The sequence below is a fragment of the Cornus florida genome, unplaced genomic scaffold, assembly GCF_030987335.1.
Source record: "Cornus florida cultivar Cherokee Brave unplaced genomic scaffold, ASM3098733v1 CherokeeBrave_3.0.0_Hap2_Chr07, whole genome shotgun sequence".
NCBI classification, from domain to species: domain Eukaryota; kingdom Viridiplantae; phylum Streptophyta; class Magnoliopsida; order Cornales; family Cornaceae; genus Cornus; species Cornus florida.
The window spans coordinates 42631065-42657248 of NW_026775577.1; the positions used below are offsets into that span (position 1 = coordinate 42631065).

General features: G+C 31.8%; 1 protein-coding gene across 2 annotated transcripts; it reads right to left on the reverse strand.

Moving 5' to 3' along the window:
- Positions 1 to 897: 897 nt before the first annotated feature.
- Positions 898 to 8313, reverse strand: LOC132267114 (G-type lectin S-receptor-like serine/threonine-protein kinase At4g27290). 2 transcript variants are annotated; one of them, XM_059768168.1, is made up of 7 exons: positions 6318 to 8313; positions 2546 to 2662; positions 2225 to 2349; positions 1929 to 2139; positions 1560 to 1797; positions 1334 to 1484; positions 898 to 1227 (listed from the first exon to the last, which is right to left on the reverse strand). In XM_059768168.1, the coding sequence occupies exons 1-7, from the start codon at positions 7369 to 7371 to the stop codon at positions 922 to 924; spliced, it is 2202 nt and encodes a 733-aa protein (XP_059624151.1). In that variant the 5' UTR covers positions 7372 to 8313; the 3' UTR covers positions 898 to 921. The 2 variants fall into 2 exon arrangements, with proteins under 2 accessions (XP_059624151.1, XP_059624152.1); XM_059768169.1 differs by having other exon boundaries at positions 1070 to 1227; positions 1321 to 1484.
- Between the last annotated feature and the right edge of the window lie 17871 nt (positions 8314 to 26184).

The window sequence follows — 26184 nt, forward strand, 5'->3', positions numbered from 1 at the left end:
CTAGAAAATTGAAGCAATACCCATTACTAGTTGGCTTAATTTGTGGTAGGAGAATATGGGTTCTCGGTGGGCTTTCTTGCTCGTTTTCTGGAAATTACTTGAGCCCAATTTATGTTTTTCACTAATTTTGTGCTAGAAATTATAACATTGAAGTAGGGTGGCAAATTGGTCCATGAGTCATGACCTACGTATTTTAAAATACGTGTCAAAATAAGTTATTTATATTCAACATATTTTTATAAAGGATTAAACTGATTAAATATGAATATATATTTCACCCATTATATTTGACCTAAATTCATATATTTTTTCTTTCTAAAATTCTTTCATGTAATCTAAAATTCTCTCTCTTTCTCTCTCTCTTTAAAATTATCTATCTAAAATTCTCTCTCTCATCCTCTTTCTCTCTTTAAAATTCTCTTTGTCGGAGCAGTGATTCCATGGCTTAAATTTAATTCTAGAAACAAAGTTGACCTGAATTCTTAATTCTAAAACAAATACCATTTTCTTACAAGACTAAATTGAAACCTGCCGTCAATTTCTCAACCAATTCCCATGGCTTAAATTTAATTCTAGAAACAAAGTTGAACTAATTCTTAATTCTAAAACAAATACTTCCTCCCTCACAATTATCAATGTGAACAATTTTTATGAGACGGAGAGAGTAAATAGTTCCTCCAATTGTATATTTAATTTAATGTGGAATGGCAAAGGAACCTCTCCAATAAAAATAAAAATAAAAATAAAAATAAAAATAAAAATGAGAATATGTCAACCCTCTTCTCACAAGAATGTGATTTCAAAAATAAAATATTCCATATATATACATTACAATCTTTCTTCTTCTTTTTCCCCTTCTTGTACACCAATATGTAATAGTCACAAATTCTATCTGGCAAAAAAAAAAAAAAAAAAAAAATTCTATCTGGCTTCCATTGTTGTTACTGTCAATTCATTTTCAGTATGACAACTCTCACCTCTTGATGTCTCTGCATCAATGGAACTTCTTTCTACAAAGAAACCAGGTTGTTTGGGTTGAGGCAATGCTACACCTTCATTACCCAACATGAAAACAACTGATGACATTGTTGGTCTGTCTTTGGGCAATTTCTGAACACATAGTAGTCCCACTTGAATACATCTTAGTACTTGAGATTCAATGTATGAATTTTCCAAACATGGATCCACTAGTTCCATGGCTTTTTGTTCATTCCACAGCAACCAAGCCTATAACAATCACAATCCTCAAACTTGGTAATTCACATAAAAAGTTAGAGAGAAAAATAAAATAAAATAAGAATATAATATAATATATTTCACCATAGATATTTACATGTCCCAAAAGCGAATGATAGTGATCAGGATGATGAAATCTCCTATTCCTCTTGCCACTCACTATCTCCAGTAAAAGCACACCTAGACTAAATACATCAGATTTTACTGAAAATTTCCCATCAATAGCATACTCCGGCGACATGTAACCACTGCATAAAATTGTCAAAATTAAGCATTTGAAAATCTTGAAAAAGTACTATATGATAATTGTTTGCAAAACTTACTATGTTCCAATTACTCGCTTTGTTTTGGCTTCAATTTCATCTCTCCCAAAACTTCTTGCTATCCCAAAGTCTGAAATTTTGGGGCTTAGCTCATCATCTAGTAAAATGTTGCTGGCTTTGAGATCTCTATGAATGATTCTTAATCTTGAGTCCTGGTGAAGATAGAGAAGTCCCCTTGATATGCCAATGCAAATTTCAAATCGCTTTTCCCATGCAAGCTCTAGTCTTCTATTCTTATCTGCACAACATTTTCATCCATAAAAGTTCTAAATCAGTTCACTTTTATGATAGAACAGAGGAATCTGCTGCATAGATGCATAAACTACACTGAAATTGGTCTAATAAAATAAATGGTCAAGAGAAATAGACCAAAAATGAAATAATCCAAGCTTTTGTTCGTCATGTACTCATATACTAGCATCCTCTCTTCTCCTTCAATGCAACTGCCCAATAGCCTAACCAGATTCCGGTGTTGAAGTCTGGAAATCAAAATAACTTCATTTTTGAATTCTTGTACACCTTGTCCAGAATTATTCAAAAGCCTCTTGACTGCTATTTCTTGTCCAGTTGTTAATATACCCTACAATTTTTTGTGAAAATAAGTGTTAACATGATGAGATCCACCTTTTTTATTACATATTGAACTAAAGATTTACTTATTAAACCTTATAAACAGGACCAAAACCACCCTCTCCGATCATATTTGTGGAAGAGAAGTTCTTAGTGGCATTTGCAATAGTGGCCAGATCAAAAAATGGTAACTCAATGTCTTCATTCTTAGTTTTCATACCTGCAAAATCAAAATTGTTATAGATGCAACTATACAACTGCTGTCATTCAAATAACCGTCTAGTACACTTAGAAGGAATGAAACCTTATAAAATGTTCAAAATGTCCCATCCAAGGCATCACTTGTCTAATATTCATGTGACAATAACTGCCTTAAAATGTATAGATAATCATACCAGAGAGAGGAGGTGGTATACCTATATTCTTTCTCCTCGTCTTAATTATACACCAAGTTAACAAGGTGAGGACAACCATCCCAGAAACTGTTGATACCACTACAATCAGCACCAGTGTCTTCTCCTTCTGATTATGCTCTAAATTTATGACAAAGTTAGTTCATCATTAGTCGTAAACCCTCATTTGTTGGTCATGCCTTCCGAAAAGCATAAATAAAGGAAATTCTAGAAATGAATCCTAAACATTTCATTTCAAGACTGTCACTGTAATACCCCCTAATTTCGGAACACGGGTTGATCAAGTCCGCACACAAAATCAGGGGATATCAAATAAACTTAAAGTATTTAAACAAGCACGGATTACAAAATGAAATAAAGAATAAAATAAAACGCTGAAGAAATCCAATTAATAGTAAATCCTTTAATAACTTCCAAATGGTTACAACTCGGGAATCCCGTAACTCAAAGACCCCTTAACCAAAAGTTACTATTTAGAATTTCAACCAAATAAGTACTAATATCAACTGAAACAAAACTAATATCCTACTTTTAAGTAAATAGAAGGAATGGATAAGTCCTCCAGCTGCGGATCCTCAACCTTGAGACTTGACCTTCTACAACCTGAAAAATAAATCGCGGGTAAACCCTACGAACAAGTTCCCTCTACCAAACCTCTGAAAGCCAATAAACAAATCATCTATATCAAAACAAACCCTAATAAAGTTTAAACTTTAATATACCATGCTATAAATATATATAAATACTTTTATACAATACAATAATCCTATCTATTAATAGGTGCAATTAAATTGTTAAATCCATTTACCAACGATTAATTAATAATCAGACCTAGACCAAAACCATCATTTATAAGTTTCCTATAAAATAAACTCCACTCACCTTAATTCCAACCTAACCAGTAATTTAACATTTTAGCTATAAATTACATTTAAATGAATAATCCACTAAAATCCAAAATCTAGTAATACTTTTGATTGTTTAAATTACATGTTCAGAAATTTAAACTTTCACAAATCATTCATGTCTCCACCCACAATATTTTATTAATATATACCAAGTAATACACTAATATGTAACCACTAGATTATTCTAATTTAAGAATATCTAACTTAAATCCAACTCATACCTACCGTACACATAGATGAATTTAATCATCTAACATACATAGCAATTTAATTTTGCTATAGCAATTCAACCATGCTATTATGAATATATTTATCTATATATTGGCAACTCAACCATGCCTCCTCAAGTATATATATTTATACTTTTAATTAGCAATTCATCCATGCTTTCCACGTATGTATTTTATCTATACGAATAATAAGGCAATATATTTAAGCCTTTGGCAACTCATCCATGCCTACAATTCAACCATGTACCAACCTTAAACTTAACTAATAAGCTAAATCACACATACACATCTCATGCATATAATAAGCATGTCAATAATTAATAACCCATATATTCAGATACACCAAATAAGACTTATAATAATAATTATCTTAAATGATATCCATATACACATATATTATGTAATATATACATATATAATATCTTCCATACTATATATACATATACAGATGTATATATCTATAACTACTTCCTTCCGTCCTAATCGCAAGTTAAATAAATCATATACTCATGTACGATTATAGATAAATAACTAAATAAATAAATAAATTTATATATATATATATATATATATATTCATTTCCTTCTATAATAATCATTAATTTATTCTGTTACACACGCTAAAGGCTACCACATATCTTAGCAACACTCTACAGCCTTTAGAAAAACTAGAACACCTCGAGACTTATTCTAGAACCTCTCCGGACTTTACCGGACCTTTTCGAGACACCAAATACCTTACCACGCGCCTCTACACTCTCCGAAGCACCTTGCACGCGCTTCCACACATCTTTCCACGCACGCACGCGCTCACACGCGCCCTCACACGCGCTAGAGAGTGAGCGCACGCTCACACGCGCTGCCACGCGCTGCCACGCACGCTGGCTATTCCTCTTGCTGACGCGGCGCGCTCCTATTGGTTAGTTGTACCGCGTCCCTGCTGGTGCGCTGCAGCGAATCAATCCACCATCATCCACCTCATCCAACGGTCTAGATCAGCGTAGCCATCAACATATTATACACCCTAATGCACTAAATCAATCTATTATGTATTTCAAAATTCAATGCCCCAGATTCACATGCACATACTTTTAGCATAGGCCGCACCACACTGGAATATCGCCCTTCTAAACTACCACCAGTGCGTAAACATATACAGTATATATATATATAATTAATTTGCACATATATAATTATATATATATAATTCTAAATATCCGAATTTTTCTAAAAAAATATCAAATCAGTCCAGAAAATTCTAGGAAAAATCCACAAGCTTAATTTATTAATTTTGGCCATAACTAAATATATGTAATTATATTTTGGTCCATTTAATTTAATTAATCACGCTACATAAAGTTAAAACAAACTATAAGAAAATTTCAGAAATAATATTTAATTAACCTTCCCTCACATACAATATTTAAACTATCCGAACAATTCATACATATATTCACATGTTTAAATCTATAAAAAAAAAATTTCAAAAAAATAAACATGCTCATCTAATTCGATTAATAATTTAATTCAATACAATACAATTATTATTTCAATAATCAAGGTGATAAGTTTATGAGTTCTAAGAGGAGAAGTAGAGAAGAACTCGCCTTTTCTTTTCCAGATCCGGTCTCCTCTTACGTTCTTTGATCCGGCCTCCTCCTCGTTAGCCCTTCTTCTTCTCTCTCTAATTCTCGTATTTTTCTAACGTGGAAAAACTCCTAACCCTAAAGTCTTATATGTCTATTTATACACATCCAAAAACCTAAATCCTTTTCCCATTAGGATTATCATATAAAATAAATAATATTTATCTTTTAAATAATATATATACATACATATATTTTAATATAAATATATATATATTACCTTCCATATATAACCATTAGTTAAATAAATTATATATACCTATATATATCAATATATAATTATATTGACATATATGCCCCTACACATGATTTAATAATGAATTAATATACACATGTAATTATATAGGTATAATTATACAAAGATAATTGTTAAATATCCTCCCAACCACGGGCCTTTACCAATTAACCCAACAAGGCTTCCTTCAAGCCCAATACCACATCCGTTGGTCCAACTTCCTTTAATCCCAATCCAAATAACTTAAATACCTAAAATAATGAAATTAAATTTAATAGCTACCAATAATTAACAATAAAGTTACACCAACATAAAATCACGCAAATCAAATAAACACTTCACTAACTAGCATTCCACAAATCAAACACCGTATAAATTTAACAAATAAAATTACAAAATATATAATTTAATTAAAACAATACAATTTACCTACGCACTTAATTAAATAAAACAAATCACAACTATCAAGCACCTAATTAAATAAAACAAATCACTTAAAAATAATAATAATAATATAATATAAATTAATTTAATTAATAAATCCTTTTTACAATATCGGGGTATTACTGTCACTGTACAATGAAAAGAGATTATTGAAATCTATGTCCTAATATATATAATGAAATGTGACCTATGCGTTGATATTTGAGCAAACAAACTGGTTAAGTATTGGTAAAAGAATTTAAGGGGCTGACATCTAAAAGAGTAATAGCAGAATGTGAATATTATTATATAGTATAGCAACATGTATGCTTACTGAGTTCCGAAGCTGGCATTCGAATGTAGATATCTTGGTCACCATTTCCGTCACTGAACTCTCGAATATCAACTAAATTGTCAAACCACATCAAACAGCCACTGCCTCCTCCCCTGATATCTGAATTAGCATAAGCTGTACAAGAACAATTTTTCAAGCACTCTGCCTTACACTCCTTAAGGTTCAGACTCTCCTTCAGCCAAAACTCTAACAGGTCTGGCAATTTCACACTTTTGAGTTTCACAAATCCATCCCCGTTGTGGCAATCCAGTAATGTCCTCCTCACACATCCGCTGGACCAATCAAGCTGATCCCATTCTTCCTGTGATTTTGGAATGAACCCCTCCAAGCACTCACATATTGGCCTATTGTTAATTCTGCAAATACCGTTAGCACCACAGCGTCCATAACCATCACAAGGATCATTCTGTACTATATACATAATAGTCCATTCAGAGCTCCCTTCATTCAGGATGAAGCGTTGAAGAATACCAGTTTGATTCACCGTAAGTCTTGTAAAATACGAATCATTGCTAGACTCGTCAATATAATACACCTCATCTGCATTGAATATAAAACTGTGTTTAAAAACCGTCCTTGACCCCCAACCAGTACCACTAAATCGAACTCCATTCCACGACCCAGAGCGGAACGTCTTCTCTGATGATCCCTTCCGAAGAACAACCTGAGGAATCCCAGTAATTTCAACTCCATAAGTAAAGGCTCCAGGAGATGGGTCAGCGGCATCTCTCCACGATGTCAAGTATCTATTTAGGCCGGTCTTTAAGTTCCATCCGAGCTTCATGCCAGGTAAAAGTGTGTCTGATGGGAAATCAAAGCTTTGCCATATGTAGCTACTTTCTGTATCAGCATCAGTACTCTTCTTTTTGAGGACAAGGTTTCCAGAATTTAGTAGCTGTGCAACGGATGAACTTTGCACAGTTGTCGAAGATTTCCATCGTTGCTGATAGTTAAATTTCCATATGAATCTGTAATTGGGTTTTCCCTGTTTGCTACCCACACCACAGTTTGTGGAGAAATTTTGTAGTACCATATTCCCAAGAACAGGAGGTTCTTGGAACCACTGGGAGAAAAGAAGCCCAGTTCGAAGCTTTGGCCTGAGGATACTAAACTCTCACCAATGGTGATTGATTGATACGGAGTTAAAGTATCAGCTGCAGTGGAGAATTCTAAGACGGAGAATGAGATTAGTGAGTAAAAGATGATGAAAGGAAAGATATCCATTGCCAATCTCACCCAAGAAATGGTGACCATGTCATCAGAACATTTTCGGAGATATCCACATTAGAAATATCCACTTTTTTTTTTTCGGAAAGTTAGAAATATCCACATTTGCGGGCACTCAAGTCCATGTGGGCCAGGTAAAGGAGTAAAAGAAATTAAGAAAAGTCCATGTGGGCCTGACTATGTTTGATCATCTCACACGGTCAGCATTTACTAGATTAACTACCGTAAGTGGTCATGGATGTATGTGGAAAATGCGTATGAAATGACAACTGTACTCCTGAATTTGATAGGATTTAAAAATAAATTAAAAAATACCTTGTAAATTAAATCACTGTTGTAACTTGTAAGGCTTGAGTAGATAATAGAGGTCCACGGCCAGAACCAGTCCCACTACCAACACCAACACCGCAGACCAAAAACCCTAGAAGCCCAGTGCAGTTTTCTTTAGGCTTTCTTATGTGATCAAAGATACAAATTCACAATCTCTTCGCCGATTGTCCATCACCAATCATCAAAAGAAATGTTGGTGCAGCTGATCGCTGGACATTGAAAGACCCACTTGCCCCAATCTCAAGGGTATACTCCATGAAGAAAACTCACAAACAAAAACAAGCAATACTATAAATTCTGTTCAAAAAGGGGATTGTGATACTTTGTGAGCTAACAAAATTGATGGGTATACGGCGGCAGCGGTGGGGAGTAGAGGTGGTGTTTGTGGGCGGAGACGGTGGAGATGGCTAGAGAAAGAGAAATCAAGATTAATTTACAATTTTAGAGAAAACGACAAGGTAATATAGCCTTGAAGGGAAAGGGCGAGGGCAAAACCGTCAAAGAGATTTTGGGTATCATTGTAATTTGAGTAAATTACAATCTCCTTTTCTTTTTTTTCAGCAAGAAACAAGTGTCCACCTCCTTTGAAATGCGAGTAAGTGCACACTTACTTCCCCAAAAGTTTCATCGAGTTAAAATGAGAAACCCTAATTATAACACATTAGCTACCACCTTATTATTTTGAGATAAGAACCCTAATTACCTTATTAAATTATTTTTTATAGCAAAACGGGCGTCAGAACAAACAAAAATCAAAATAGATTCATATTATGATATCATGATTCAAGTTACAAATTAATTTCAATAGTTTCAAGAAAGAAAATAAATAAGAAATTCTTTTGGTGGTAACGTGGGGATAAGATATTCAATGTACCCGATGAATGGTGCACTGAGTCATTACGATTGTTTAAATTTGTGGATACCTAGGAAGTACAAACACTTTTACGAAGAGTCGTACATGTGTCGGACACTCCTCGAATGCGTGTCCGACCCTTCATATACGTGTCCATAAGTAAAAATAAATTTTATTATTTTGGATACATCTCGATATTTTGTTGACATTTTTCGGACACTTCGCCGACACTTTTTGAACATTTTCAACACAAATCTACCCGCTAATCTTGAAAATAATATGACTACTATCATGACAAAATAGTGAAATACTCAAATATATATATATATATATTGAAAATCATTACAATAATGACATAATTTCATTTTCTAATTCATTTCAGAGTAATTCTTAGTTAAGAAATTATAAATGAATTAAAATTTTATAGTACTATTACTAAATACATGTATATATAAAAAAAAAAATTATATTTATATGTAGTCGTATCCATACTATATGCGTGTCTTACTTTTTTAGAATATGACATACGTTTCAACATATCCGTGTCATATCGTATCTGTATTTTGTATCCATGCTACATAGATAGACACTAATGATTATAATGTGCCCGGTGCACTCAGCGGTCAAAAGGCTAAACAATGAGACTACCATGATTTTTTATGCAGTTCCGAGTAGAAAGGGCCCAACTACGAATATGTACTGCCTTCGACAATAAAATAAGCTGTTTTTCAACTAAAAAATTTCATTATTTAAGGTCCCTTTTATGGGTAGAAAGAGCTACTCCGCATTTTATTTGTGAGGTTCTTAGTTGATTCATGATATTCATCGTTAATTACTTATGATTGTGATTATGATTATGATTATTATTATTAGGAATAATTTCACTGACACCCCAAGTAGTTTGGCCAAATATCAATCTAAAATATCTTTCGAAAATAACTATCACTTAAGTCCATTTTCACTTTTCCGTTATTGTCTACGTTAAAAACATAGGAAAAGACATGTTTGACCCTAATTTTTTAATCACATTTATTCTAAAATATTAGATAATATAAATGACTTCTTTACCCCTACACACACTATTTCTCTCTCCTCTATCTCTATCCAAATTATTTGCTCCCGAATTTCTAACTCCACCCAGTTGCTCCTCGATCTCTTCTCTACAGATACACAAAACCTTCTAGAGTCCAAATTTCGTACCATCAAGCCCAAGTTCCAGAGCTATCTACATACATCACCGAGCAAATCCATATACCTTCCATCCAACTGCGTACCGCCGATCAAGTGGATCTGCAAATATGGGTTCATCATCGATGCCTCTACAATTTAGGTTTGCAAATAGTGGTTCTCTTCCACTATTTTGGCACTATCGTCGGTGCCTCTGTAATTTGGGTCCGCAAATATGGGTTCACTTCCACCATCGATGCCTACGCTTTCTCAATCTCTCTGTCTCTCTCTCCACCTGTTTATTTAAGAGTTTTCGACATTAGTTGGGCTTACCGGATGTAACTGAATGCACCAAATGGGTTACAGGAGATGGCGGCATGAGAGTTGGTGTCTTCGTTGATGGTGTTGGCGCCAGAGACTTGTCTGGCCTGAGAGATTAGAGAGAGAAAAAGAACAGAGAGAAAGAGAGCGGAGAGGGAGAGGACCCATAAACAGAAAAAAATAAATAAAAAATTAACAAAAATAAATAAACATATAAATTCAACCAATTAATTCCTAAATCAACCCATTTGGAATTTTTGAATAAACATATAAATTCAACCAATTAATTCCTAAGTCAACTAATTAATTAGCAGTTAGCACTCCTCTAAAAATAAATGGAGTAATAAATTTGAAAATTTTGTCAACCAATTAATTCCTAAATCATACAAATCCACCAATCTGAAAAAACATAAACATGCAATAAGCAATTCTCACGAACCTAAACATATATAATTCAAATTATAAAAATATATATATGAATGGGTGATTTTTCTTATTTTATTTTTCTATTTTAGTTTTTTAAATTTTTCTTATTTTTCTCTTTCTCTTTTTAAATTTCATTAACTTCCTTAAAAAAATAAAATTTCATTAATTTCCTTAAAAAAATATATGAATGGGTGATTTTTCTTATTTTATTATTCTATTTTAGTTTTTAAAATTTTTCTTATTTTTCTCTTTCTCTTTTTAAATTTCAATAATTTCCATAAAATAAAATGAAATTTTCTTACTTAAAATTTCATTAATTTCCTTAAAAAAATATAGAACTGGACACTTGTGTGGCATGTAATAGCCCTCAATACCACACTGTATGATGTTGATCACCTATTTTATTTATTCTTGTATATGGAAAAGAAAGGGTAAACATGTCATTTGAATAGTCAAACTAAAGTCAAATGAGGGTAAACATGTAATTTTAATTATTAAAGAAATAATTTAGTAGGTCAAACTAAAGTCAAATGGTAAGAATGTCTTTTTACATGTAAAAAGTGGTCTGACACAACTGTCAACTAACTTTTGGGGTGTGAGTGAAAAACGGAGCAAACGTTTGTAATGTGAGTGATAGTTATTTTCGAAAAATGTTTTAGACTTATATTTGGCCAAACTACTGGGGGTGTTAGTGAAATTATCCCTTATTATTATTATTTAGTGTCAGTTGGAACATGAAAGGAGATCTTCAAATCCCGAAAGATAATGTATTATAAGATAATAATAATAAAAACAACTATGGATTAGATATATCAATAGTCTCAGACTCTTACACGTGGTATAGTTTCCATTTTCTTATAATAAAGTGAAACCTGCCGTCAATTTCTCAACAAATTCCCACTGCCTAAAGTTGATTCCCATGAATTCTTAATTCTAAAACAAATTAAAAATTCAAGGAAAGTTTTCAAATAAGAATAATAAGAGATGAGAATATGCCAACTCCACCTACTTATCATTGTCCTATTAAAATGCTTGAATAATGATCAGATTAAAGGTGTTAAAAAAAAAAAAAAAAAAAAAGAAAAAAAAAAAAAAAGTGTTGAGAACAAGATTAAAGAAGTTGAGAATAAAATTAAAAGTGTTGAAAAAAAAAAAAAAAAAAAAAGGTTTTGATAACAAGACTGAAGGTGTCGAGAAAAAAGCTTAAAAAGTAAGATTGAAGGTGTCGAGAAAAAAAATTAAAAAGTGTCATCTTTAAAGGTAAATAAGATAAAAAGGTGTTGAGAAAAAAGATAAAAAAATAGTGTTGAAAGGGTTGAGAAAAAAAATTAAAAAGTGTTGAGAACAAGATTTAAGGTGTTGAGAAAAAAATTATTATTAAAGGTGTTGATAAAATTATTAAAAAGTATTGAGAACAAGATTAAAAGTATTAAGAAAAAAGTTAAAAAGTTTTGAGAACAAGATTTAAGGTGTACGTTGAGAAAAAGATTATTATTATTTCATGTTGTAATCAAGATAATATTGGGTTTGTTAATCAAAAAGAAGAAGGAAATCACTATTAGAACCCTTTGTGTACCTGAAGAGTTGTACATTTTTCAATAATTGTCTTGTATTATGAAGCTTTCCATCATATATAATCTTCAACCAGTTTTCCTATAAAAAGTGTTGAAAATAAGATTAAATGTATTGAGGTAAAGATTAAAAGTGTTGAGATAAAGATTAAAATGTATTGAAGTAATGATTAAAATGTGTTGAGCTGCAGATTAAAGGTGTTGAAAATAAGATTACATGGTGCTAAGAACAAGATTAAAGGTGTTGAGAAAAAAGATTAAAAAATGTTGAAAGGTATCGAGGTAAAAAATAAAAGGTATTGAGGTGAAGATTAAAAGTGTTAAGATAAAGATTAAAAGATATTGAGGTAATGATTAAAATGTGTTATTAGAGATTAAATGTGTTCAAAATAAGACTAAATGGTGTTCAGAATAAGATTAAAAAGTGTTAAAACAAGATTAAAGGTGTTGATAACAAGATTAAGAGTTATTGAGAATAAGATTAAATGTATTGATAGCAACATTAAATGTGTTGAGAAAAAGAATAAAAATTGTTGAAGACAAGATTTAAGGTGTTGAGAAAAATATTAAAAAGTGTTGAGAACAAGATTAAAAGTGTTGAGAATAAGATTAAAATGTGTTGATAAAAAGATTAAAAAATGTTGAGAACAAAATTAAATAAGTTAAGAAAAAGATTATAGGTGTTGAAAAAAAAAAAAAAAAAAAGTGTTGAGAACAAGATTTAAGAGGGTGAGAATATGATTAAAGGTATTGAAAAAAAATAAATAAAAATAAATAAAAATAAAAATATAAAAAAAAAGATTTTGATAACAAGATTGAAGGTGCTAGGAAAAAAGATTAAAAGGTGTTGAGAACAAAAGATAAAAAAGTGTTATCTTTAAAGGTAAATAAGATTAAAAGGTGTTGAAAAAAAAAAAAAAAAAGTGTTGAAGGGGTTGAGAAAAAAATTAAAAGTGTTGATAGCAAAATTAAATGATATTGAGAATAAGATTAAATGGTGTTGAGAACTAGATTAAATGTACTGATGTAAAGATTAAAAGTGTTGAGATTAAGATTAAAAGGTATTGAGGTAATGATTAAAAGGTATTGAGTTACAAATTAAAAGTGTTGAAAACAAGATTAAATGGTGTTGAGAAAAAAGATTAAAAAGTGTTGAGAACAAGATTAAAGGTGTTGAGAATAAGATAAAAAAAGTGCGTACAAACAAATTTTGATTTCAAAAATTCAGGAATGAAAATAAATGCGATAACAATAACTTTATTAAATAATATCAAAAAATAAATGAGTACAGCTCTCTATTTGACGATTCTATTACAGTATAGAATCTCCCTCTAATTGAATCTCCTTAAAACGTCGGCGCAAGGGCTTCAGAAACTTGATCTTGGGCCGGTGGTTGAACTGTATTTGAGTTCTTCAAAATTGAAGAAAACTCAAATGGATTTCTGAACGAGGGCCTGTGAGGCTTGATCTCGAGCGGTGGATTTGAAAGTCTTCGAAGGAGAACGGCACTTGTGTGCTTATTGTTCGTCAAAATCTTTGAATGTTGAAGGGCTTTGATGAAGAACAACATAGGTGTGGCACGCTTGTACATTGTTCTTCTTTTTCAAAAACTTCAGAGTTTTTGTTGAGTCAGAACTTTGACAGAGCTTCAATGTTTTGTTTGTCATTTTCTCTGCATGTCCTCAAAATGTAAGGGGTGGCCTTGTATTTATAGGCCAAAGAGTGGGTTGTTCAATTTGGAAACTCCCCAATATTGTGCGAATTTTTCATAAATAGGGGGTTTATTTCCTTTTATATAGAAATCAATTCAAATTTAAATTTGAATTGAATTTGAATTAAACCATCATTTTCTTTAAAGGTATGCACCTTTAGGATTTTGACACTTTTCTATTGATGGGACCCGCATTTGTGGAATTTAATTAATCAAGAAATATTTGACTTCTTGACTAGTCGGACGGTGATTAGACCATCAGAAATTTTTAAAGGTCTACAAATTGCCCCTAGACTTGATGACATTTACGCTTGTCATACATGAGAGCCGAGGCTTGAAGGTTATTCTTTTTGGGTTCTTTGCTTGGACTCGCTCCACATATGTTTTATGCCTGCCTTCATTCATGGGCGCATTTTTTTTATTTTTTTTTCTTTCCAACTTTGTGCAAATTCTTTTGACTTTCTTACGAGGGAAACCAATGACTTAGGGTTTACATGCTTATAAAAATCCACTACCAGAGTAGTCACAGCCGCCTCATTTTCTACTTTCAAATAGTCCTTGGGAAGATTTTTTTTTTTTTTTTTTTTTTGAAAAACTTTAAGCTCCGTCCGTCAAAGTGGAAGAGTATGGACTTCTCTTTCCCCTTTTTTTTTTCTTTTTTTTTTTCTCCTCCAATTGTCTGTTACTTTAAATGGGTTTGCATATTTTATTGAAATGCATCTTCACTTTTCCAGAGGCCTAATCAACGGAGGAAACATAACGTTTTCTCCCAACAGCGCAATAGTCAGATCGTCATAGTGAAACAATGAGTTTCTCATCATTCTCAATTATTATTATTTTTTTTTTTCAATTTCTTCCCATGTTGTAGTTCATTGCATAGAGTGATTGGTCTATCGCACTACCATCAAGTTTGAGAGTGTGAATTTTAGGCGAGAGCCAAGTTTTACATTTATAAAAGCCACTACTACCTTCACTAAAAATATAGTTAGGGTGAGTAGGGATCGTCCCAAGGGATTGGAGTCGTACTTGGTTGTGGAATCGCTATTAGGGTTAGCAGGTCGAGTGATCAAACAAATAGTTGGTTGGTTGAATACACTAGAGAGTAAATTAAACTAAATAATTGAATACAATAAAGAGTAAGTAAGAGAGAGAGAGATCTTGGGGTTTAAAGGTCACCACCAAGCAATGTTTTTCTATTCCCTTAACAAGTGACTAATGAGGGTAATGTGTGTTGCAATATTGGTGTGTGTGTCTGTTTGGTTGATTCAATTAGTAAGGGTGACCAATTAAGTATACATTGTCTAATCAACATGTGAAAAGCACAATATATCTAACAATTAAGTATATATTATCTACATAGCATGTGAAAAGCACAACATATCTAGCAAGTCATTAATCATTTCATTAAGCTCACAAGCCAATACACCACAAGGTTAGAGACATATGCTACTTGCATTCAAAAGTATGGAACATCAAACAACTAGTATGGATTGTCCTCTCATCTAACAACTATGCTACCACTACACTACAATTAAGCTAATGACATGAAATTAAACTAATTAAGCTAAGGGAGAGGCACAATCCATCAAGAAATGAGCATGGACCATCTAGAAAATCACAAGAGCATTCTTTTAATCACAATGTTTTGACAATCTCTAGATATATAGCATTAATACACATAGACATGCATCAATAACACAAGAAATAAAGACAAACACAGGAACATCTATTCTAACATACATAGACATATGGATAGAATGAAATGATCAATTGAAAGTATTTAACCACTTAAATCATTGAACAATCAAGATCTATATATATCAAAGTGTCAAAACATTAATTACAACACTAATCCTTCAATAATACACAAGATTAAGATATAGAAAGCATACTTGGGGCTAACTCTAGCCCCAAGAGGATGTCTTGCCACTCATTGTGATGTTGCTCCAACCCTCAAGGGCTAACTTCATGGAAGAAATCTGCTCCTTGTTGATGAAAAACTCTAATGGTGTCTCTAGCCTCCTCCTCGTCTAAGCTTGCCTCCTTTGAGAATAATCCCTAGAATTGTATATCTCTCAAAAAGTGCATCATATTCCTTTTATAGATAGGTCAAGTGACACACAAAATGAGCTGGGGTCGCGCAAAGAATATTCTCTAATGATTGGATAGAGGACGGATTGAACAAGTTGGCTTTTTAACTTTTTCGCATTAGAGAAAGTTCGATCGATTGAATCTTGGACTTGGATTGATCGAACTTGGCTGAGATCCATCGAACTTAGGCTGGATCGATCCAACTGGTTGAGCTTTTTGGGAAAAGACAAATCCGAGATATTTTGGGAGATATTTTTGGGAAAAGAACAAAAGTGGTTTGTGGGTGGTACAGCTGTGGATAAAATCAATCATAAGAATAAGGACAAAAGTGTTCGATCGATCAAAGGGTGGTGTTGGATTGATCGAACTTTGGACTTTATGTTTTGGGTCAAGGTTTAGATCTATCTTGAAGTACTGAGATCGATCAGTGTTCAATCGATCGAACCTTGAAGTTGGATCGATCGAACTTTGCTGCTTCCCACCTTTGGCTTCATTTGCTTCTTTCTTTTTTCACTTTGCTCCTTTCTTTGTTTAATCACAGAATTGCTTCAATTAAACTTTTATTTGGCTGAGTTAGCTTATTTTCGGGATAAGTGCCTGAAAATGGAAATAATACGAAATCAATCTAAAACGGTAAAGTAAGATAGATAAAGGTACTAGAATGCCTAAACTTAAGGGGTTTAAATACACACTTTTCAGTGTTCATCATAGAGCAGAATTTATTTTCTTCCAATCCTCATAGGGGCAAATTTTTTTTTGCATCACAACAATGAGTACTTTTTTTTTGTTTTTTCTTTTTTTACTTTTACTTCCATCCTTGGGCATGCATGGGTTCTGACTCTGCACCTTTTGCCGGCTCATAAACATGCTGACGTTAAGTCCATGCTCCCTAATTTCGGTGCTGTTAACCCCCTCATGAATGTCCTATAAGATTATTTATTTAATTGTGGCCCACATGATTTGGACATGTAACATATTATTTGGTGGCTAAGTAAATAGATATCAATTAATATTATTTATTTTTGGTCAACTTATAATTACCTTTTTGGTAATTACTTATTGGAGAAGTGTTTTCCTTTCTTATTCCTTACTTTGATGGAAAGTAGAATTATGTTACTAAAAGGAAAATTGGTCCTCTCTCTACCTTTATAAAAGTGTATATACTCCATCAATTATGTACGACTAATGAACACAACACGTAAAAGTTTTATGTATGCAAAAGGCCAAGAGAGAGAAATCTGTTTCCACGTTTTAACTATTGCAGTTTAGCACGTTGTTCGTTTCGCAAAAAGGATCTCGACGTTGGACTTGATCTTTACGATATTTGCAATCACAGATCGAGGTATTTATATCTAATTAGATTTATTTATGCATTATAGATATGTGAGAATAATGAAGTTCTAAAATTATGGGATTCATGTCTATTTGTGATGAATGGCTTAACACGAATTAATTATTAAAGTTTACATGTGGTATCAGAGCTTATGGTTTAGGAACTTGTTATTTTCTACTAAAGCTTGCATAAATAATATATATATATATATATATATATATATATATATATATATTATTTATATTAAAATTAAATAATTAAATTTGTTTTGGAATCGTGGATACATAATGGATTAGTATGATAGATCAGTTGATCAATTTATTTTGGTTTGTATGATCGATTTTTAGCCTGTAAATTGATTTCCATAAATTGATTTCTTATACTTATTGAATTGTCTGATAGTTGAAGTATATGTATGAGTTTGTTTTTTTTTATTCCGTGCATGACTAGAATAGCAATTGGAATTGAAATAGTTTGTTTTGCTTTTTGCGTAAATCGAGGTGATGAATTTTAATGCTAACTACTGGTTTTTGTACAAACTTATATATATTGTTATTATATATCATTAATTACATATATAATAAATTAATGGAGAATCGATTTATTTTATTGTAGAAAATTAAATTTTTGGAATAATGTGTGAGTTTAGAAATTTAATTTAATTTTGTTAGATGTACAAATAAATTATTATTTTGTATCCAAATATATATACATATTGGAGAATCAATTTTAAATTGATTCAATTATGATCTTCAAGTCCGAAAATAAAAATAACATATTTTATTATGTATATAAAGTAAAAGGATATTTTTTATTAAATTTTTGGACTATTAAGTTTCTGGGATTGAACCTACCTAAATTTGGATCGATCAGTATGAGTATGTGTGTATAATATTAAATAGGTAAATTAATAATTAATTAATTACTAACTAATTTAATATTCATATTATGTGAGGGTTAGTAGTTACCAAAGTGGCCTAACCATAATGGTCGATAAATATTAATTTTAGTAGTAAATATAACTTAATGATGAATTAATCTCTATCTAATTTAATATTCATATTATGTGAAGATTGGTAACTACCAAAATGGTCCAATCATAATGATTGATGAATATTAATTTTTGTAGTAGACATAATTAATCATAAATTAGTTACTATTTAATTTAATATTCATATTATGTAAAGGTTGGTAGCTACCAAAGTGGCCTAACCATAATGGTTGATGAATATTAATTTTAGTAGTAAACATAATTGCAATATTTCATGAATTATGATGCTTATTATTTTTTGTGATATTCATGAATATTGAGTTTATTTAATTATGAGAAATAGTTTTCCAAAGGGAATTGATTTTCAAGTGATTAAATAAAAATTAAGGGATTGCATGTATTTTTTATTGAGGTAGATATATGATATCCAAAGGTAACTTATCTGTTTATTTAAATAATGCATCACCAATGAATGTATACATATAAATACAAATAAGTATCATTATTAGTATTTTATAGTTGCCACCCAAAAGGGTGCTATAGTTATACATTGTATTTATATTTTTAAGTTATATAAACGTGTTGTTAACTCAAAGTATTATTGTTGTGAGCATTTTATCTTATTATATTTGTTTTATTATATCTCTTAATGCGCATGTTATATCTGTTCTGATTCTCAATATAACTAACTTCTCATAATGGAATGAGTAAGTTAAGTTCAAAATTTAAATGTGTTAAATCTTGATTTAGAATTTTAAATTGAGAAACCTACTGTTACTACTGATAGAGACAGTGAGGGAGAAAAGATTCTCCATAAAGTTTGGGAGAGATCGAATAGATTAAGCATTATAGTTATGTGAATAATTGTTTCCTATAGTGATAGTGCTAAGAAATATTTTGACTAGAAGAATGTTTTCGTATTGTAGATAAATATCTAAAACGAAAATTATTAATTTATATCACTATTATGCAATTTTGTTGGTACTCTCACCGTGTATGGGTATTTTTTTTTTTTTTTTTTTTAGATGACTAATGTTGCTGCAAAATTGAGAACCTTATAGATGATTGTGAATGAGAATTTTCTTATTCAATTTCTTGTCTATTCAGTATGGGTCATTTAGAGAATTAACATTATTAAGACAAGTGGAAAGTGATTTAATTGACAATTATGTTAATTTAGGAAGAAACAAGACTTAAGTAGCATGGTAATCATTATGGTCATCTAATTACTCAAGAAGTTATAAATAAATTTTAGGAAAAAGCTTGAAAAGGCATTAAGTGAGCAACACCCAAGATTAAAAGATTTAGGTCAATCTACTAAAAGAAAGGAATGTAATAATGAAAAAGTATTATTAATGTATTGAATACTTTTAGAAAGAGTATATGAAATATAAATAATGAGTCGAAAAAGAATGGTAAGATTTTGGTTTTTGTATATTTCGAACTACTTATTGAAATTCTTTCTAATACATGATAGGTTGACTTAAGTACTAATGTTTATGTTTCTAATAGATGTAAGAATTTCTATGGCCTAAACCACAAATTCAAATAAGAATTTCTTATTTATGATAATTGGGAAAAAGTTTTGTTGAAACCATTGTGACATTATGTTTAATGTTAGATAGTGGATTTTATTTAAATTATTTTAAACTTTTTGTGTTTATTCAATTTCCTATAATTTGATTTTATTTCAAAACTTTTTGTTAATGGTTTTTCATTTAAATTTGATAATGATGTTTATTTAAGAAATTCTAATTTGTGAGTTATAGTATTATTGTTAATGATTTCTATAAATTCAAGCTTGATAGTTTATTTATTAAAAAATCTTTTGATCTTTATCATAATGTTAGAATTAAGTATAGCTTAATTAATAGAAAATTTATCTTTCTTGTGGCATAAACGACTAGGTCAATATGTAGTGAAATGTTAAGAAAATCAGTAAAGGATGTGATTCTTCTGAATCTAAACTTTACTGATTTTGGTGTGTATGTAGATTGTATTAAGGGTAAACAAATCAAACACACAAAGAAATGAGCCACAATAAGTAAATAGTTTCTTAAAATTATTCATACAGACATTTGTAGACCTTTTGATGTTCCATCTTTTGGAGGAGAAAAGTATTTTATCGCCTTTATAGTTGATTTTTCACATTATGGATATATCTATTTGTTGTATGAAAAATTTCAAGCAGTGAGTACTCTTGAAGTATACATACATGAGGTTGAAAACAATTAGATAGAAAAGTGAAAATCATAAGGTCATATAGAGGGGGTGAATATTATGGAAAGTATGATGAAACGAGTTAATACTCTAACCGTTTGTTAAATTCCTTGAAATATATGACATTTGTGCTCAATACACTTTACTATACATGCCACAGCAGAAACGTGTAGTTGTAAGGTGTAATCGTACTCTTATGGAATTGGTTAGGAGTATGTTAAGTAATTCCTCATTACCCATAATGTTGTGGATATTAAGTAATCTAAAGGGTATAAGTTTTACTATCCTAAACATAGTACGATAATTATTGAAACCGGTAATGACAGATTTGAAATCAGTGAGAGTGATAAAAATAAGAATTTGATCATTCCAGAAGTTAGGGTACAAATCTCTTTACCCATAACTTCTAAGGAAATAGATTATAGAAGAATCATAAGGAATAACATTAAGACTATCTCAAAGAGTAAAGAGATCTGCTATTCCGGATGACTATGTGATATATCTGCAAGAATTTGATTTTGATATATATTGAGATATATACGGATCCGGTTAAATATTCACAAGCCATTAACAGTAATGATTTTACTAAATGGATTAGTGTCATGAATGAAGAGATTATAAAGAAACATTCTCTCCAGTATCTAAGAAGGAATCTTTTAAAGTATCATGTCATTAGTAACTTATTATGATTTAGAGTTACATTAAATGAATGTGAATACAACTTTTATGAATGGGAGTTTAGAAATAGGAAGTCTATATGGAACAACCTGAAGGCTTTACATTAGAGAGTAAAGAATACATGGTCTGTAAACTTAATATGTCAATATATGAACTTAAACAAGCTTCCTGACAATGGTATATTAAGTTCAATGATACCATTATTTCTTTTGGTTTTAAGTAAAACACTGTTGATCAATGTATATACTATAAGGTTAGTGGGAGTAAGTTTATATTTCTGATTCTATATATATTGATGATATTTTGTTTGGTAGTAGTGATCTTAGTTTATTATATGAAACTAGAAGTTATCTCTAAGAACTTTGAAATGAAATATATGGATGAGGTATCTTACGTGATAGGAATAGATCACGTGAATTTTTAGGATTATCTCAGAAAGTATGTATTGAAAGAGTTATAGAAATATTTGGTATGGAACATCATTCAACCAGTATTGCTCCATTCATAAAAGGGGATAAATTCAGCCTAATGCAATCCCAAATAATGAGTTAGTTATAAGGTAAAGAAGCGAAAAATATTCCTTATGCATATATTGTGGAGTTTGATGTATATACAAGTTGGTATGTGATAAAAGATTATATGCTCACATTTAGGAAAACACTTTTTTATTGGTTATTTGTTTCTTTTGGCTGGAAGAACAATATTATGAAAAAGTATAAAGTAATTTTTTTTATTACTTTGTCTATTATGAATTTTTAATTTGTAGCATGCTTTGAGGTTACAATTTATTATTGCAGAATTTATTTCAGGATTTGGAGTTATGGGTACCATTTTCATATTTTTAAAAATTTATGCTACAATTGTTGATCTTCTTGTATGAAAAATGATAGGTATTCTAAAGTTGAAATATTTTATCATTAAAGAAGATGTTTAGAAACAACAAATGTCTATTGAATATATAAGCACACAATTTATGATTGGAATCCATTAACGAATAGACTACCACCCAAGACATTTATGAAACATGTTAAAAGAATGGGTCTTGAATGTAGTCAATGATGATTATTTTTTAATTGTGGATTGCTTAATAGTGTTTATATATATTTGACATTTTGCGCTCATTAAATGTGTTTCTAATATTTCCTATTAGTTAATGTACATGTACGTATTACTTTAATAAGTTGTATAGAAATAGTATTGGAAAAGATATTATTGTTAGATCATTATTAATGCTTCTCATTTATAGACTATGTTGAATAGGATACTAGTGTTGTGGTACATAGAAGAGACTATGTCATTTAGGGACATACAACCGCCATGACTCACATTGGTAGTTTGTTTACCATAGCATTTATGATAACCAACTTAATACCTTAATCTGATTTATGGTGCACACTAATGACTATTTTACTAAACCACTACAGAAATTATCATATGTGCCAAGTGGGAGAATGTAAGATTATTTATTTAATTGTGGCCCACATGATTTGGACATGTGACATATTACTTGGTGGCTAAGTAAATAGATATCAATTAATATTATTTATTTTTGGTCAACTTATAATTGTAATTATTTATTGAAAAAATGTTTTCCTTTCTTATTCCTTACTTTGATGGAAAGTAGAATTATGTTACTAAAAGGAAAACTGGTCCTCTCTCTGCCTTTATAAAAGTGCATATACTCCATCAATTATGTACGATTAATGAACACAACACGTAAAATTTTTATGTATGCAAAAAGGCAAGAGAGAGAAATCGGTTTTCACATTTTGATTATTGTAGTTTAGTACGTTATTCGTTTCGCAGAAAGGCTCTCGACGTTGGACTTGATCTCTACGATATTTGCAATCACAGATCAAGATATTTATATCTAACTATATTTATTTATGCATTATAAATATGTGAGAATAATGAAGTTTTAAGATTATGAGATTCATGTTTATTTGTGATGAATAGCTTAACACGAATTAATTATTAAAGTTTACATGTCTCTCTTCAAGCACGTGACTGATGACCTTAACCATGGGTGGGCCATCACTTGACTAAGTGAACCTCCTTGTGATCATAGATCAGAGCGTCAAACACACATTTTTTTTTTTTTTTTGGAGTAATTCAACTGATATTTCTCATGATTGCTTCATTGTAGCCCCACGGAACCGAATGTGTTATTCTGGCAAGGAAACTTTCGGTATTACGGCATCACCATAGTGAGTACTTGATGGCCCTCTTCTCATTTTGTCTTTGCCACACTTTGTATGGGTATGTTCACTTCTTAGATAATTCATTCCACCTCAAACTTTATGCTATCGTGATAATTTGATCGGTTGGATTATCATCACTGCAAAGTAACCTTGGATATTTGGTCGAAGGCTTCCTTCGTAATTAATCTCAGATGGGTTATATTGGATGCATATATATATATTGCCAAAATAGTTTGCTTGTATGCCATATTCAGATTCAAACTCAGTAGTTGAGGAATTTGTTGGACTGTGGATATTAGTACAGTTGAACATCCACACGCCCGCCCAGCTTGTTGATATCATTTGACACGACCAGTACTTGTCATGCTTCCTCTTTGCTGTATGTTTGCATATACTTATATGTATACACGTAAGAGAAATTTTAATCACATGTTTGTCCATGAGAGTCTGCTTGGTTAGACCAAAATCTTCTTGGAAGATTGTCTCCACCATGTTCTCATAATAACCTCGCAGTAGTTAGGCAACCCATAACCATGATAATCAAAAATATATCTATATACATGTATACACATATTTCCACCTCATGTTGAACTGGGTCTGTATCTCCTTCGTGTTGCAATTAAGCTTGATGTCTCTGTCAGCTTCAACTCTCCTTGAAAAGCAACAATTGATTGCAAATATTGTTTTATTTGGTTCTTAACCATTGCTATTGTGGACTTGATCCCTGTGCTGCTCCTCCATATCTAAGTATCCTCGCACAATTAAAATACTTTGCATGTAGTATCAGCAAAGAGGACTGTGTGTGTGTGTGTGTGTGTATTTGAACTTTCAATTTTTTTTTTTTTTTTTTAATATGTATCGACTTTGCCGCTTTTCTTTCATGGCTTGCAAACTTATTGTCTGCTTATGATATTCATTGCCTTCAAATTTAGGTTCATCCAACTCCTCCAGTCTCGACGAACCAAAATTCCTTATCAGCGTGTCTGCATTTCTGAAGTGCAAGAAAGTTTTTTTTCCCGAATTTTATGCTTATGCATTTTGATTACTTCCATGTTCGCCACATTTGATCATAAATTGAGAATCTTTATTTAATTGATTATTTGTACCAAACTTGCCTAGTGTATCTGCTCACTTATAGAGGCTCGCCTGCATCCGATACGACTCATCGTGCATTGGCTCTGTCTAGTACCACTGGTCAACTGCGGAGGCTCGCCTGCACTTGATTTGGTTTACCGTGCATTAATTTTGTCATGCACTACTAGTCAATCACGGAGCCTCATCTGTATCTGATTTGGTTTACCGTGCCAGACCCTGTCGTGTACCACTTACTACTCACCTATAGAGGTCTTCCTGTATCTAACCTGATTTATTGTATAGCGATTATGTCTGGTACCATTGGTCAATTGCGGGTAAAGAATGGAAAATTAAAATCCATAGCTAAAACATGAAAGGAAATCCTACGTAGTCGGAGGAGTGAGTGACTGTCTTTGTTCAGCACGATCAAGCTCTAAACCTGGAACTGATAAATACCTAAAAAATAAGAGTGGGTCAACGAGCTCAGTGACCAAATCATCAATGTTAATCACTCCATTGCTTGCTCTGAAATGGAGAGCTCTGATTAACAAGAAGCTCCACTAAGCAACCATCCTAAAACCATGGATCCGCCCCACCTTCCCACCACCACCATCACCTCCACAAGCAACCAATGCTGTCACATCAACCACCTCGAGGGCAATGCACTGCAGAATTCAAATTCAAATTTGACATCTTTACAGATCTATGAACCACCAACTGCTTCAGGTAATCCTACTCCTATATTTTCATCTGTTCAAAAAGATCTTGCCATATCTACTGATCACTCACATATCACTATTCCCAAAATGTCACTGCCACCTCATGTGCCTAGACCTATAAACCCGGAACTTAACATAGAATCTCCAACCAATATCCAACCAGTCATTAACCATGAACCAACTAACCAAACTAACCTAACTATACTTAACCAAGATTGAACCACTTCACAACTCCCCTCCACCAATCCTGTTACCATCTTATCCAACCATCCAGCACTTATCCAGCCTTCGCATTCAACTTGGGCAGCTGTGGTCACTTCTTCAAAGACAAGAACTCCTTTAAACTTTGTCCTACCAACTGACATTACTAAGAACATCATCATTCCTCCACCTGGAATTGAGAATGCTGGGATGATTTCCATGAGAACTAGCATACTGGGGTACTTTATTCACAAAAGTCTACCATTTGGAATGGTTAATGAAATTGCCTCTAATCTTTGGTCTGATAGAGGGTTTATAAGGATCTCAAGTTCTGAAAAGGGTCTGTTTGAGTTCCATTTTTCATCCATTCAACAATGTGCACAAATCCTCGATAAGGGACCCTGGTTTTTTGCTAATAAACTTTTAGTTTTGAGTCAATGGAAGCCAGGATTTCAGAAATCTACTCACTATTCCATTCCTATTTGGATTAAGCTCTTTGGTGTTCCACGTCATTTTTGGACAGATCAAGGGTTAAGCTGCATTGCAAGTAACATTGGTCGTCCCCTCTTTGCTGACTCATTTACTGAGATGAAGACCAAAACAAGATTTGCCAAATTATGTGTCAATGTTGAAGCCTCATCTGACTTTCCATCAACCCTTAAACTCCATATGAGCTCTGGTAAGGTTGCTGACATTAACGTGGAGTATCTTCACTGCCTTCCAAGCTACAAT